The following is a 16364-nucleotide window of genomic DNA, read 5'->3' as shown; positions in this document are numbered from 1 at the left end:
TTAACATGTTATACAGTCCTGGGTATTAACATGTTATACAGTCCTGGGTATTAACAACAAAGTTAGTGAAAGAGCTATCCTAATATGTCATGGAATAATGCACGCTGATTTAACAGTTAAGTCCTTATCTCAGCAAACTGTTACTTCCGGTCACAATTTGACCAATTTTCAACTTATTCTCTTCTATATATAAATTTGGATTGTCTGTCTGTTTGTTTGTCTGTCTGTTTGTATCCAATAAACGTCAAAAAGGCTGGACCGATCGGACCCAAATTTTTTGTGGGAGATCACGTGACCACAGGGAAGGTTTACGAATGATAAAAAAAATGTCTTTTAAAGGTTTTAATTTTGTAAAAAAAAATTAATTCTTGAAATTCCGCGAATTTTTTGTTTTTAAATGTAAACAAAAAGAACATGTTCACAACTTAAATAGAAGATGGGCGCGAAGCGCCCTAAAAGCCTAGAAAGAAGGGCGCGAAGCGCCTTGAATTTCTAGTTAAGAATATTTTGTTCGCGGCGTTGTTGAATTTTGAGAAAAAACACTATAGAATTCAAATTGAGGAATCCAAAGATATCAGTCAGTCCAGGGTTAATGTAGCAGCTTCGATCTCTGTCCTTTGTTAAACTTTTCTTTTTCTTCTTTTCTTCCGAATTTAATGAATTTAAGCCGCGTCTCAAATCCCCCCAAAACCGGTTTCAATTGAGCGCCGGCTTAAATCTTGAAAAAGTTAATGCAATTTTAAGTGGAACCAACCATATTTGAGCCGCGGCTCAAATTCTTTAAATTTGGCCTTAGATATCTTTTCACTTTCACCAAGAATAAGTCAGATTGTATTGAAAGTAAGAAGTAATTAAACTGAGTATGGATAGTCGAACCACTGTTATGGTGTTCTCTCGACCATATTTTGAATACAATTTTCTTGAAAAAAATGTGAAAATATTATATCATTGTCTAAAAAATTGTAATATTTTTTGAAATAAAAAAATAAAAAATTAATCTTCTTTACAAATAAGAAGCATAAATTTTTAATACTGTTTTCAGTTTTCTGACAAAAACAGTTTCTAAACATGTCAAAAATTCATCTATTTTCCATCTTAAAATACAAAATCAATTTAGTGAATGTGTTCAAAATATATTATTCATTCCAACCTACGTATTCTAATGTATCTATTACGTCTGTGGGTATTTTTTTATTGAAACCACTTATTTTTTAATATTTTGTAAGGTTTGTTATTTTGAATAATTTTCCAACCAATTAGATACAAAAAAAACAGCGAAAAATGAATTTTACCGTTTAAATATTTTCTTGAGATTGTTCTAAAATTATCTATCATGTTTTACTGTTCATTAAGAAATTCGTTTTTTCAATGAATAATCTAGGTTTGAAATATCAAAAACTTAAAAAACCATGGTTATAGAGATTTAGGGATTAGAAAATTTAAGTTTGTGGCAAGGACTCAATTCCTTTAGCATGCTTACGCCAAATAACACTTATTGAGCTTAGGATTAAGGCAAGAAATTGTTTATTCAGAATAGGTTGCTAGACCATATACATCTTTCAATATGAATTATCTACACATCCCACTCTATATAAGCTGCATGATTCGAGCCGGTACAACCTGTACTGTATATGAATTCCAGTCCAGTCTGACACCGAGTGTACAGTCGACCCAGCACGTTTAATGCAACAAATGTAGCCTGGCAAGGGACAAGATCTGCAATGTACAGGGTTACCCAGACATAACTAGACTTTAGATACGACTGTACAGAATTTATCAATAACTTTAGATACGACTGTACATACAGAGTTTATCAATAACTTTTTCTCACATGTAAAGTGCTATAAAGTTGTTATAGCTTGCTGCAAATGTATATTTGGTAAAATATTTAATCATTAAAAAACTATACTAGGACAGAATTCCAAGATCACCATAGTTTCAGTAGAAGTAAATATTTCCATTAATTATTAAATAATTCCGCTAATTGACTCGGCATACAGGAGAGAGATGATCACAATCATGACCTTACATTTTTGGAGCTTTGTCGTTAAAGCTTGGAGATAATGTATCTTAACTCAAAATGCAAACCATCCACGCACCTCTGCCCCTTTAGTAAAACTAAATTCAACCTATTTGAAGCATAAAGTCTGACCGCGTCAACCTTGTTGCATAGGCTAGTCTTGTCAAACTGGGACCGGAAAGGTTGACCCAACTCGGAAATTCAAATATACTACTTCTATAACTTAATTATCATATAAGCAAAGTTATCCAGTTACGTATTGAAATTCAAAACAATTTTGTTCATCTCAATAATAGCTCTTCAATAAGCGAATTTATGATTGAAAACATGTAAGATTTCACTCTCAAGCGCAATTTTATTTATTTTGACATGATATTGCTTTTATAAGGTTGCCATGCACATGTTTATGTATAATTGTATTATTTTACCTGTTGTACAGTTTCCTGCTACAAGGTTGACCAGTCACTTCACTTTTCTCATGTACAGGGAACAAACCGCCCAGTACAAAGTCTCCTGGTATCCGTGTACCAACTAAATAATATATAATATAATGTACAAGGTCTCCAGGCAATCATAAACCTACTAAAAGTACAATTGATATAAACATGTACAAATGTAAAGTACAGTAAAATGTTCCCTGATAATCTTGTACAACATGAGCATCATATAATATATACACATTATAGTTCTTTTGTATCCTTGTACCAACTGAATAAATTATAATTATAGACATGCACACATATGTACATAATAACAATACTGTACAAAGTCTCCTGGTATCTGCATGTACCAACTGAATAATATATATAACAGTACTGTACAAGTCTCCTGGTATCTGTGCAGTACCAACTGAATATTATATAATATAGACATAATAACAATACTGTACAAAGTCTCCTGGTATCTTGCAGTACCAATTGAATAATATATAATATAGACATAATAACAATACTGTACAAAGTCTCCTGGTATCTGTGCAGTACCAACTGAATAATATATAATATAGACATAATAACAATAATGTACAAAGTCTCCTGGTATCTGTGCAGTACCAACTGAATAATATATAATATAGACATGTAAAAATAACAGTACTGTACAAGTCTCCTGGTATCTGAATGTACCAACTGAATAATATATTATATAGACATAATAACAATACTGTACAAAGTCTCCTGGTATCTGCATGTACCAACTGAATAATATATAATATAGACATGTAAAAATAACAGTACTGTACAAGTCTCCTGGTATCTGTGCAGTACCAACGGAATAATATATAATAAAGACATAATAACAGTACTGTACAAAGTCTCCTGGTATCTGCATGTACCAACTGAATAATATATAGTATAAGCATGTAAAAATAACAATACTGTACAAAGTCTCCTGCTGTCTGTCCCGTTTCAATGTGTTCCGTGATAGCTAATCAAAATTTTTAGCTCAAAATCTCTAAAACTCTAGAATATGATCGCTGCTAAAGTTTTGTTCTTGAATTTATCATGTCATATAGGATTTTCTTTGTAATTAATTGTCCAGAAAGATTAAATCCATTGAAATTTTTTTTTTTAATTTCCAAAATTGACTGAGTTACGTCAAAAAACCGCAAAAAATGTAGAAGCAAGCTAGACTGTTCTTCTGCCCTAACTCATTTATTTTCAATTTTTTTTCAAAATGCCAACGGATCCGAGTTCCCATGATTGAAAACGAATAAATTGATATGTGACATCATAATTTCATGAATTTTCGTTTTTTTAAACTTTCTTTTGCACTCTTTATAACTATGGTGGTGATTATGTCCTTGAACTTTGCAGGAATGAAAAAGTTACATTGCTCATCGTGTGCGCAATTTTTTAGAATTAGTAATCATTTTTTTTCGATTAAATATTGAATGGAAGAAAACTTGACTAGGCATTTTGTATTTATACATATTATATAGCCCTTATATAAATTATCCGTTATTTAGCTGAAGCAGTGTTTCCTTTTATTGAAAATATCTTCTATATAATAGCCAATCCCAAGATATGAGTGATTGGTGTATGTTCATCATATATCTTATATATATATATACCAGTAAACTACCATACATCAACTTCAAGGGGTAACTTCTAATATATAAATATCTATCTAAAAATGTATATAATATATATAAATATATATAAAATATTTCCATGTATTCAAGAAAGAAGAATAAAATTAACAGAAAGACTTAAATATAAACTAAAGATGAAAGATAGATATAGATTTATAAACATAAAACTTTACAGATATATCATATCACATAAATAAATATCACAAGGGGATCAGTCATTTGGCATACCTTTACACTAGACTGTTAGCTAGAAGGTTTAGGTAGGTAGACTGATAGGTAGGTAAATAGGTATATATATGTAGATAAGTGGATAGATAGATAGCTAGATTGATAGAAAGATAGGTAGATAGGTAGATAGTTAGATAGAGAGACAGGTAGACAGGTAGATACAGGTAGATACGAATATAGATATAAATTTATTTAGGTAAATAGGTAAAGGTAGGTAGATAAGTAGATAGATAGATAGGCATATAGGTATATTGGTATATAGTTAAAAAGGTATAAGTAGGAGATAGGTATAGGTGGTTAAATCGGTAAATAGGTAGATAGGTAGATAGGTAGATAGGTACATAGGTACATAGATAGATATATAGGAATATAGGTAGATATACATACAGGTAGATTGGTAGATAGGTAGATAGGTATATAAGCAGATAGGTAAATAGGTGTATAGGTAAAAAGGTATAGGCATGAGATAGGTAGATAAATATAGGTAGGTAGATAGGTAAATAGGTAGATAGGTATAGGTAGCTAGGTAGATCGGTAGATAGGTAGATAGGTATAGGTAGCTAGGTAGATCGGTAAATAGGTAGATATGTTTTTTTTCCGAGTGAATGACTTCTTTAAATAGGTAGATATGTTTTTTTTCCGAGTGAATGACTTCTTTTTTAGTGGTATTTATTTTCCAGTATAAAAGCCTAAACTGCATAAACACAATATGAGCTTTTACTAAAGGTGGGGGAGGGGGGTGGATAAAGGTGGGGGGGGATTTAGGTTTAAATTTATCAAACAAATTGTAAGTTTTGTTTTTTAACTGCAAAGTCCTGATAAGTGACAAAATTACTTATATTCAACAAAAAAAAAACGCTTATTGAATGACTGCCAAAAAAATATTTTTTTTATTTCGTAATTAAGATAGTATATTCACGATATATAAGCCTATATATAGTATATATCCTCTGATTACTGATTTATACTAACTACTGATTGGTATTCAGTCTTTACTCGTTCAATTCCATTTTGCAATCATCTTGTATTCAACAAGATTTCTACATTGTTAAGTACTCATATTAATTATACATGGTTACAGGAAACTCTTCAAATATAACGAGGCTAAATCATGTATTCTGCCTAGGATATAGTAATTTAATGGCTTATTTAATAATTTGACAAAGAAAGAATCAAGTTTATGGTTCACGCACCTCTGCCCCTTTAGTAAAAGTAAATTCAATCTTTGTGAAGCATAAAGTCTGACCGCGTCAACCTTGCTGCACCGGCTAGTCCTGTCCTTAGAGCTAGGTACAGTACAAGCTTGGACTGGAAAGGTTGACCCGGCTCGGAAATTCAAATGTACTACGGCTGCCCCTGGGTTGCGCATGGAATCGTGAATATAAGGGAACAAACAGTGAAAATTCCGTGCAATCGTCTCTGAAATCTCATCCTTTGTATTTTGTAAATTGTACATGTGTGGGGTTGTTTTAAAACGATCGAATTGGCGTTCTGAAACACTATGACATAAAAATTACAAACGTTCGTTAAAAAATGATTTAAAGTAAATAGTAACCATCTAGCTATATATTTTCATGATAGTCTTACATTTTTTTACAACTTTTTATCGTAGTCTGGATATTTGTGAAAATACTATATCTTAATTATTATCATTGTTCTTAATTCGTTGAAGTTTAAAACACTTAATTGTACCAAGAAATAGAATAGAAATGAATCTAGTAAATATTTATTAATCTGAACAAATTTTTAGCAAATATAAGGTGTACTTTGCGCTTTTTTAGCAAATATAAGGTGTACTTTGCGCTTTTTTGAATGATCTATCTGAAAGTTTTTCTTCTTTTCATAATTCTCAAATATGAAAATAAACATTTCTTGGATTTTCCTGTTTTTTGTCTGATGAATTTCCAAAAAAGAAATAAACTTTAAAAATTTTAATGTTATATATTTAAATCTTAAAGGGACTTGTATATTTCCCCCTTTAAACGTTAACAATGTTTAGGTTTGTATCCAATTTATTTCAACTTCTTTCTTTCGAACACACGAGACAATTGTTGAAAACATCTGTTTTAAAAATATAAAAAGTTCTTAATTAAGAAGCTTAAGAAGCTTAAGAATCCTCATTACAGCAACTGCTTTTGCTTCTCTTTCAAATACGTTTCAATATAAGTTTGGTCGACAAGTATAAGGTGTTTAAAAAACACTTAACACTTTTTTCTCTCAGAGGCATAATTTTTACCCAATCATGATGAAAATTATATCACAATGCCTCCATAACTACTAGAAAAAAAATATTGGGTTTTGTCAACCTTGCTTTGAATAATTGCTCTTTGAATCTTGGGGATGGAACAGATTAGCGTACATATGGTCCATATGGAGTAGTTCCTTTTTCCACAGATTTTTTCTCTTTTGCCTGACATACAACCTTATTTTTTACTTTCTCCCAATTACTCGCAATTATAGGCCGGACATTGATATTAAAACAAATCCTAATATTTAAAAAAAATTCGGGAAAATACGGCTCGGGTCTAAGCTGTCATTAGGCCTTATTTAAGGCTTGAGCTTTCGGATTCAAGCTGCATCTTATTTTCGACAGAGTTGAGTTCAAAAAACCGGTTTAATATTTTATTCGGCGGATTTTCATGGTAGGAATTCAGGGTTTTTATGAGAACAAGACGCAACATTTAGTCTTATTCTCCACTAAAACCAACCAAGGTCGGTTTTTTTCATTGGGTCTTAGTACTCCTTAAGTCGAGCCTAAGATCTTGAAGCTGTCAATCACGTGACACAAGCTGTCGTTAGAGTTGGGTCAAAGATTGGGTCTTAAAGTCGGGTTTAAGGAATTACGATTCGAGTCGAAGTTTTTAAATCGCGAGCTCAGTAAATATTAATCGCCATAATTATTGGTATCTTTTTGTCGGAAAATTCATTTAATCCCGCTAAATTATTGGAAGCTGCAATTTTAGAAAATGATTAACAACCAGGGATTTCACGGGTTTAAATATTTAACTCGTCGATTTCATTGAGTTATTTAGCAGCATAAAGTAATTGTTTAATTTAAGCTGAAACTTTACATTTAAGCCATTGCACCGACACATCCCTTCAACTGAATTTATTAGTATGGTTTGCATGAGCTAGGTAGGAAGGTTCTGGTTCAGATAACTAGTAATTAATGGGCTCATTAAACTTCTAAAATCTAGGGGTCTACACAGATCCAGACTTTCTGAGACTGGTTAAACCATCCTAACTTCCTATATTCTTCAAGTACAGCAATTTGGATAGATAGGCTTCATCTAAATTGTCAGGCATAGTCCCTTAGACTTTTTAACTTTAAAGCTGCTCGGACCGACGCGCGTAAGAATAAAAGCGCGCGAAAAGTTGCATCAATTTTCAAGGATGGGTCGAATTTAAAGCGTCGCAACACCTTGGCTTTTGATTTATCTTACTCAGATTTCCTTTTATGGAGCCCTATCCTTATGAATTTTAGAATTGTAAATGCGTTGTTTTTAGCTTTAGTTTTTTAGAAATAAATGGCCAAATTATGATTGATTTTTGCAAAGGAGCTTGCAACCTTCGGATCACTGTGGTGGGTATACTCTATACAGATTACAGGGTTACATTTTAAGCTATAAAAGGGAGACGGGGGGAGTAAAAAGGATAGAAAGTCGAGGATTCGAAAAAAGAAAAAAATTGAATTACGCAGAATGTATTGTTAACACAATGTGATTAATCCCTTTAAAACAAGTCTATAATGCAGATTTGGTTCGCGGGGAAGGGGGCTTGTAGGTTTTTTTAGGTCAAGGTGCGAGAATAGTTTAAAATTGTCCCGGAAATACAGAAATATTTAATGTTAAAATTCCTTATTAGGAAATTCTAACCAGCAGCTAGTGAAATGTATTGCATAGTTTTTAAAAAGTATTTTAAAACAGACTGTTCTCATTCTGGAAAATGATTTTTGAAAATGCTTGAATCCTTGGGTTTTCGTTTTCAAATGCTTTTTTATGTTTGGATTTAACAATATTCTTTAAAATTTAAATGTTTCGCTTTTAAAACCATAACTTTGTAAATACGTCAACGAACTGTTTCTTTTTACAAGTTTTTAAAACATTTTCTGTGTTTTATTAAGTTTTTATATTTTTGAAATAAAACTGAAGTTGCCTATCCCTACCAAAGCAGCAGATTATAATGGAAATAGTCTTCGCTTTCAAATGTTAATCTACTGTCTTCTCTTTGCAGAGTAAATTGAAATATTATTTTAATGTTTTCTTTAAAATGATTTAAGTAAACGGTTTAACTTCCTCGCTGCAGGATGATTTATTATTCTATAAGGAAGTTCACATGTATTATATTATATACTACATGAAGTGTACGCACCTCTGCCCCTGTAAAAGTAAATTTAACCTATATGAAGCATAAAGTCTGACCTCGTCAACTCTTTGTTGCACCGGCTAGACCTGTCCATAGAGTCACGTACAGTACAAACTGGGACCAAGGTTGGCCCAGTTCGGTAATTCAAATGTACTACGGCTGCCCGTGAGTACGTTACATAAAATTCCTAGCAAACGAAGAAAGAGTTCTTCTCTAAGGCAATAGGGTCATTTGTCAATACATCGTGAGCGTTCCATGTTGCCTTAGAACTGAACTTTTCCTTCATTTAATAGGAATGTTATCAAAACAAATTCTTACCAAATGTATAATGTATATGTAAATATATGTGAATTAGCATAAATATATACCATTCCAAAACTATATTCCAAAAAATGGTTTGAATTTTTGTTTGCTAATAGACGATTTTTTTACTTAGATTTATTCTTTCCAAAATTGATCTGATTTGTACCTGAAACATACGTGGGCTGAACTACTGGTAGTACAAGAAAGACGACTTTCCACATCAGACTCAGCTTCATACCGTTCATCAGCTTCAAGCAGCTCAATGGCTTGAATAAGCTCAGCATCTAGACATGATTTAATTACAAAGTAACTCATCACAAACTAGCAAGAAAGAGAAGGTAAATGTATGCAACAGAACTGGTACGACTTTGTGACCTTGTAGCTCTTGTCATTTTGATTTGGGGAACTGAAATAGTTTAAACGGGATAGGGTTCAATGGTTGGTAATTTTTATTTACACTATATTTAATGAGTGTCAAGATGATTCACAATGGTACTCTATAATCCTCTATATAAGGAGCAAAAGAAGCTATCTTAGTTTTCTATTTTTAATGAATTCTAATATTTTTCATCAATGATAAGAATTAAAGGGACCGTTCACTTATTTGGGTAATTTCAGGGTAAACTAAACAGCCTATTCGCTGTTGATTGGTAATAGTCGTACTTTTCAAAGACAACTGTGGCCGGAGAAAAAGCCAATTTTTCGTTCAGAATTCGAGCGGAAAGGGACGGTCCCTCTCTATAGAATAGGCTGTTTAGTTCACCCTAAAATTACCCAAATAAGTGAACGGTCCCTTTAAGTCACTTCTATAGATTTTAAAATAATCATCTTTTGGAAGATAAAGAAGGACTTTTCATTCATCCTTCATTAGACAAAGATTTAAGGCCAGCGCTGTAAAACAGCCAAGACACTCTTTTAAAGGTGTTCACTTGAAATTACGGCTCCATGCCCTTTAGACTATAGAAGCTCCCCCCCCCTTCCTTTCTAGGTGAGTTTTCAAATTTAGAAATATTATTAAAAGCATTTTTTTGCTTCATTTAACTCTAAAACGTTTTCGTGCAAGTACATTAAAACAAAATATCTAGTTTTTCTCAAAATAAAGTCCAATCTATAATATTTCTCTAAATTTTATTAACAAGACGAGAATTCAGAAACTTAAGATCATCATGTTTTTAAGCGCTTTAGGTCGTCATTTAAGTCTCATCCTTTGTGGGTAACCCTGTACTATCAAATCGATCAAATTAAATATTTAGAGTTTCTTATATTTATAAACCAGATTTGCTTTAACAACACAATGGGAAAAGGATCTACGATTTACGAGGTTACAAAGTTCAGGTAATGTTGGTTCGATGTAGGTTTGTTTTGTTTGCAATGATTTCAACCAACTTAGATTTTTTCGGAGATTTGTCGTGTTAAAATTATGAATTTTCATTCATTAATCATAAAAATTTAAACCTTTTTCTTCTGAATAGCTCTTTAACAAGAGGAGTTAAGATTGAAACATGTAAGATTTCAATTAAACGTGATTCTGATCCTTTTATCAGATACTTAGGAGTAATTTTATGTGATACTCATAGAGAATAGAATATATATTAGAGTGGAATTTAGCCAATCCCTCGGTATGAAGTTTTTAAGTCCCTTTCAGCCTGAAAGGGAGTTCAAAGTGTACAAATCATGTAAATGTTCATAAATTATGTGCAGTAGAGTTCATTAATACAGTCTGTTCCCTAGACTATTCATTTCAATTTCGAATTTTTTAAAGCTGTTAAATAAACTTTATAAAATGAATTAGGTAAATAAAAAACATCATTTGATTTATTCTAATAACGGAAAATCATCGTTTGTAAAGTGAAAGGCATAGAGTTTATGTGAAATGATCATTGATCAATTTTGAAACCAGCCTATTTCATGATTCGGTTTTCTTTTAACAATAATTTTAGATTTTCTACAAAATGATGTTCCAAATGGTTATATAGCCCAAATATGTGAGTTCACCTGCAGTATGGAAACAGTACAACAAAATGACCGTTTTACACTTTTTTCAAGTAAATTCCACTCTAATATATATTCTATTCTCTTTGGTGATACTGGATGACAATACCAGATTCACAACGGAATCCTTTATATCTTTATCTGATCAAAAATGTGGAGGATATTGTTGTTTTTACAGGTTGAGCAGTTTTCCAAATTAAAACATTAATATATCTAATTCATTCCTAATCAGTCAAAGCCTTTATGGGTACCCTTGTGAATCGTATATATCCCTCTTGACATGAAGGGTCACTTGAAATTACGCTATCAGTCCCTTTAATAAATCTTTATTTATGAATGTTTAATGTGTTATAGTTAAAACATGAATGTACATTATGAGGGTATGATGGCCTAGACAATTTTTTTTTAGAATCATGGTATAATGGTATCTAAACATAGTGTTATAAAGTATCTAAACGTAGTGTAATAAAGTATAAAAACACAGTGTTATAAAGTATATAAACATAGTGTTATAAAGTATATAAACACAGTGTTATAAAGCATATAAACACAGTGTTCTAAAGTATCTAAACACAGTGTTATAAAGTGTATAAACATAGTGTTATAAAGTATATAAACATAGTGTCATAAAGTATATAAACATAGTGTTATAAAGTATATAAACACAGTGTTATAAAGCATATAAACACAGTGTTATAAAGTATCTAAACACAGTGTTATATAGTGTATAAACATAGTGTTATAATGTATATAAACATAGTGTTATAATGAATATAAACATAGTGTTATAAAGTATATAAATACAGTGTTATAAAGCATATAAACACAGTGTTATAAAGTATATAAACATAGTGTTATAAAGTATCTAAACATAGTGTTATAAAGTATCTAAACATAGTGTTATAAAGTATCTAAACATAGTGTATCTAAACATAGTGTTATAAAGTATCTAAACATAGTGTTCTAAAGTATTAAAAACAGTGTTATAAAGTATCTAACCACAGTGTTATAAAGTATATAAACACAGTGTTATGAAGTATATAAAAATAGTGTTATAAAGGTTCTAAACACAGTGTTATAAAGTGCCTAAACACAGTGTTATGAAGTATCTAAACAAAGTGTATCAAATTATCTAAACATAGTTTTATAAAGATATCTAAACACGGTTCTATAAAGCATTTAAACATAGTGGTATGAAGTATCTAAACATAGTGTTATAAAGTATCTAAACAAAGTGTTATAAAGTATCTAAACATAGTGTTATACAGTATCTAAACATAGTGTTATAAAGTATCTAAACACGGTTCTATAAAGCATTTAAACATAGTGTTATGAAAAACCTAAACTTTAGAAGTGCACAAAAAAACTTTAAAAACAAAGGTAACCCACACAAACCTCAGAAACTGAAATGTTTTGATATTTCTTATTTCTTTCACATTATAAATATCCCCCTTGAGTATAGGTTTAAATAATAATAATGTCTTATTTCATTGTTCCATTGTGTTATTTGTTAACACAATTTTACATTTTCTACCCCCGGCCCTATTAACTTGTTGAATGAGTGAGCACTGAGCATACAAAACAGCCAATACTAATTATTAGACTTTCCATAGGAGTGTACTTTCTTAATAGTTTATATGATTTATAGTAATTATAGATAAATATATTTAGTTGGCTTTATTTAAACTAAGGTACATAGCACGTTAGAAATAATCAATCAGAACTTTTATTATTTAGCAAGTTTTTTAATTTCTAGTTTATAACCAAATAAATTTGCTTCTTGAATACTAAAATCAAAATATAAATTTACCCTTTTCCTACTTTCTAGGTTAGTGTGAAATTTAGGTTGTCCAAATATTGCTTATTTCCAAGTTTTTTTGCAAATTCTCCTGTTTCAGCAAAATTAAAATTTTTTTTGGAGGGATTTGCTTTAAATTTTCATCACCATAAACACTTTTAGGGACATTTGAGGTTTCACAAGATTAAAATCTTCGAAAATTATCGGCAGATTCCGTTAACAAACGGCAAAAATCTTTAATATTTATAGATCGGCTTAAAAACGGCAACTTTTTTATGATTTGATTTGTATTGCTTTAAACTTAGAGAAAATTATAAATACATTTTTTTATTTTTTAATGTTGTTTTTTCTTGCTCCGGCATTTTTTTTAATAGTAAAATTAATTCTTGAACCCTTGATGCATGAAATAATCATTAACGGCCATGGCATCGTTATCGATTTTCAAAATATCGAGCGTTAACGAACGTCCAGTTCTTAGCTTGAACGTGCACGGAAACTATTCCATTTCATTTTTTTTACGAACCGTTAACGAACAGGTCGAAAAAGTCTTTATAGGAGCAATTATACATTTTAAACGTTTATAATAATGTGATATCCGTCAAGAATCAGCAGCGGTTAGTTTTATCTATTTATCGAGTTATTTTTTACATTCAAAGCTATGAACAGATTCAGTTTTTGTTAAAGAAAAGGAAAAGAATATTTTATTTAAATAAAACCATTTTCAACTTTTATAATTTCAAAATTTTCCTCGTTAAATTTAGATAAGGAGTGAAAACGACACTTCTTTTATAAGGAATATAATAAAATATGAAAATAATAAAATATGAAAATAATAAAAAACCTCCACTTCACTGAGTACTATACAGAAGGAGAAGGTTGTATTTGTGTGATATTACTGGTATCACTTTGTGACCTCGTTGGTTTTACGCACAAGTAATTCAGAAATTCAAAATAATTTAGTTCAATACTCAATAGCTCTTAAAAAAATGTAACGAAAACATATGAAATTTCTATATTTAAGTAGTATGTTACTTCATGTAACGTTAGTTATATAGTTGAATGTGGCATTTGGCTTGTCTTGAATTGACATTTTGTAGCAAACACAATATTTGTAAAATTACTCATTATTAAAGTTGTAGGAATGCAAAATTGCAACTTGGAAGGGAGTGTTTATTTTTATGTATATCATAATTTTTTTTATATATTCATTACAAATAATTCTTTTTAACACCCCTAAATGCGGTGCACACAAAGAGACATTCTCTTCGGGTACACATTTCTGAAGTACTACAACGGTAACATAAAAAATTGCGAATTTAATTGACTCCTGTGCTGAAAACTTTGGAAATTCGGATATCGAGATCAATGCATGATCTTTTCTTTTTTTTAATCTGAAGATTATTTTAATCTCTTGTTTGTATCCTGGAAAGTGTCAACCAATCAGAGTGGCGTATGTTGAATCCAAAGCAGCCAATTAGAAGGTAGGAAACTTTGAAATTGTGGTCAGAATCCTGTAGGGATATCCAAACATAGGGAAAAGAGCGGATGAAGCTGAAATCAAGTGTCGCCGTGGATATTCAGATTAAGCGTTCGATATTAAGGGTATCCAATTAAAAAGGTTTCTGCTCTGATCGTATATAAAGACAATTATTTTAAAGAAAACTGAAGAAAAGAAGTTAAATTAACATAGTTGGTTCAAGAAGAAAGTTAGATCTAATGTCAACATTTAGTTTCAACTTTTATTCCAACTTTTTCGTTTCAAAACTTTAAATCAAAGTTTTAATGAATTTATTTGTCTTATTTCAATAAACTGCAAAATTTTAATTCTGAAGGGGCTTATGCAATTTTAATTCTTTGTGAATTCATTGATTATTGTATTCTGGTTACTTCTAAATGCTACAAAAGCCCGATTTACGTTTAATGATAACAAACAAACAAACCTAAAATCAAACATTCAAATCACATATATGGAATGATTTCATATTACAGAAAAGAAAGATATCTACAAGCATCATATCCATGAAAGGAAATGGGTTTTTGCCACTTACTCTAATATTTAATCCATATATCTTTTTAACACGATGTTGAGTTTGAAATATCAAATGTTTACACCATTAGGTTTCAAAGATAAAAGGATTAAAATATTTTGTTTGTGAAAAAAATTCAGTTCCTTTGTTTTAAAACTTATTTTATTTAATAATGGATGAATTTCAAAAACTGACAAATTTCAGACTAAAAGTATAAATATTTAAACAGGTTTTATACTTTATTCATAAACATCTGCGGTCAAATTTCATTTATTTTATAACTTTTTTGTGATAAGAGAAAAAGGACAATTAGAAATATTTAAAAAATAATCTTTTTGAGTCTTTGCCACAAACTTTGATTTTCTAATCCCTATCCTTGCAACATAATCTCGTAAACCTTAGATATTTCAAACTGTATGAATTATGTTAGTTCAATAAATCTAAGTTTGAAATATTAAAAGTTTACACCATCAAGTTGCACAGATATATGGACTAGAAAATTTCAGTTTGGTATAAAAAACAAAATTCTTAATTTTAATACAATTATTGGTAATCTCGAAATTTGTTCGAAATTCTTGCAACATACTGTAATGATGTTGTGATTTTGTTGATCTTTTACGATCAGAGCGATTCAAGGAATCTTAAGATCGCTGCGATCATAGTTACCTAGGGGTATCATCCCCCCCACCCCTTGTACAGACTTTGGAATTATAACGGTTTTAGTTGTGTTTACGTGATAATTCTAACAAGCCAAAACACATCTATAAATAACCCAAGCGACGCCTTTATTCCGTTATTCCGGAGGGCGGGGTGCAGGAGAGTCGGCCCGATGAGCCCGGGGAGCTAGGGTTAAGATCTAGGCTAGGGTGTAGCGAAGCCGGAGAAAAAGTAGTTAGTTGTGAACCAACCCGTTCGATGAGAAGTGGAAGAATATCCTGAGTATCCATCTTCCACTGATTATTATTCTGTTCATCGATCGTATAGTATCAATTTAGTTTATTCGTGTTTGTATAAAAACAATAATAATAAATTGTAAAACCGTCTCGCTGAATATTAGATAATTTGAGTTGTTGTAATGAATTTTTAGCATATACAATAATACGAATTTTTATTTCCTTGGTATTCTCTTTTTTTAAATCTTTTTTATGCACCAAGGCCACCAGGCCATTATGGAGGACGGTCAAGTTTACATCTTTGAAGCCCAATGTCGCAGATCTTCGAATTTTAAACTATGGATTTTGTTAGATCAAATCAGGTTAAGAACATTCCCGTGGTTTTACCAAGTTCCGCGATAAAAATTTGAAGCAAATTGGTAAAGGGGTTTCCCAGTTATGATCGGAGATACACACAACGAAAAAAACTGACAAACAACTTACAACTTGATGTTAAAGATATAGATATCATATATACTGTATATATATTTAAATAGACATAATTCTATGCATTTATAGATTTCGGATTCTGAAACTCCATTCAACTCTAAATTAAGTTTATTGAGAAATAGCTTAGATGGATTTATTCCATATAAAGATGTTTCCA

At 30.8% G+C, this 16364-nt stretch overlaps 1 protein-coding gene across 1 annotated transcript in view; it reads right to left on the bottom strand.

The window, feature by feature from the left end:
• LOC111710254 (metabotropic glutamate receptor) overlaps nucleotides 1–16364 on the bottom strand; it is a gene marked incomplete at its 3' end in the record, with an annotated part of 33976 nt that overhangs the window by 15600 nt on the left and 2012 nt on the right. Inside the window, exons 2-3 of the mRNA XM_023484322.1 lie at nucleotides 9175–9292; nucleotides 2449–2551 (exon numbers count right to left, since the gene is read on the bottom strand). Coding sequence (XP_023340090.1) covers nucleotides 2449–2551; nucleotides 9175–9292 — 221 coding nt within the window. The remainder of the gene's footprint in view (nucleotides 1–2448; nucleotides 2552–9174; nucleotides 9293–16364) is intronic.

Source organism: Eurytemora carolleeae, unplaced genomic scaffold (genome assembly GCF_000591075.1).
Source record: "Eurytemora carolleeae unplaced genomic scaffold, Eaff_2.0 scaffold1046, whole genome shotgun sequence".
Lineage (NCBI taxonomy): Eukaryota > Metazoa > Arthropoda > Copepoda > Calanoida > Temoridae > Eurytemora > Eurytemora carolleeae.
This window is presented reverse-complemented; position numbering and strand designations above follow the sequence as displayed.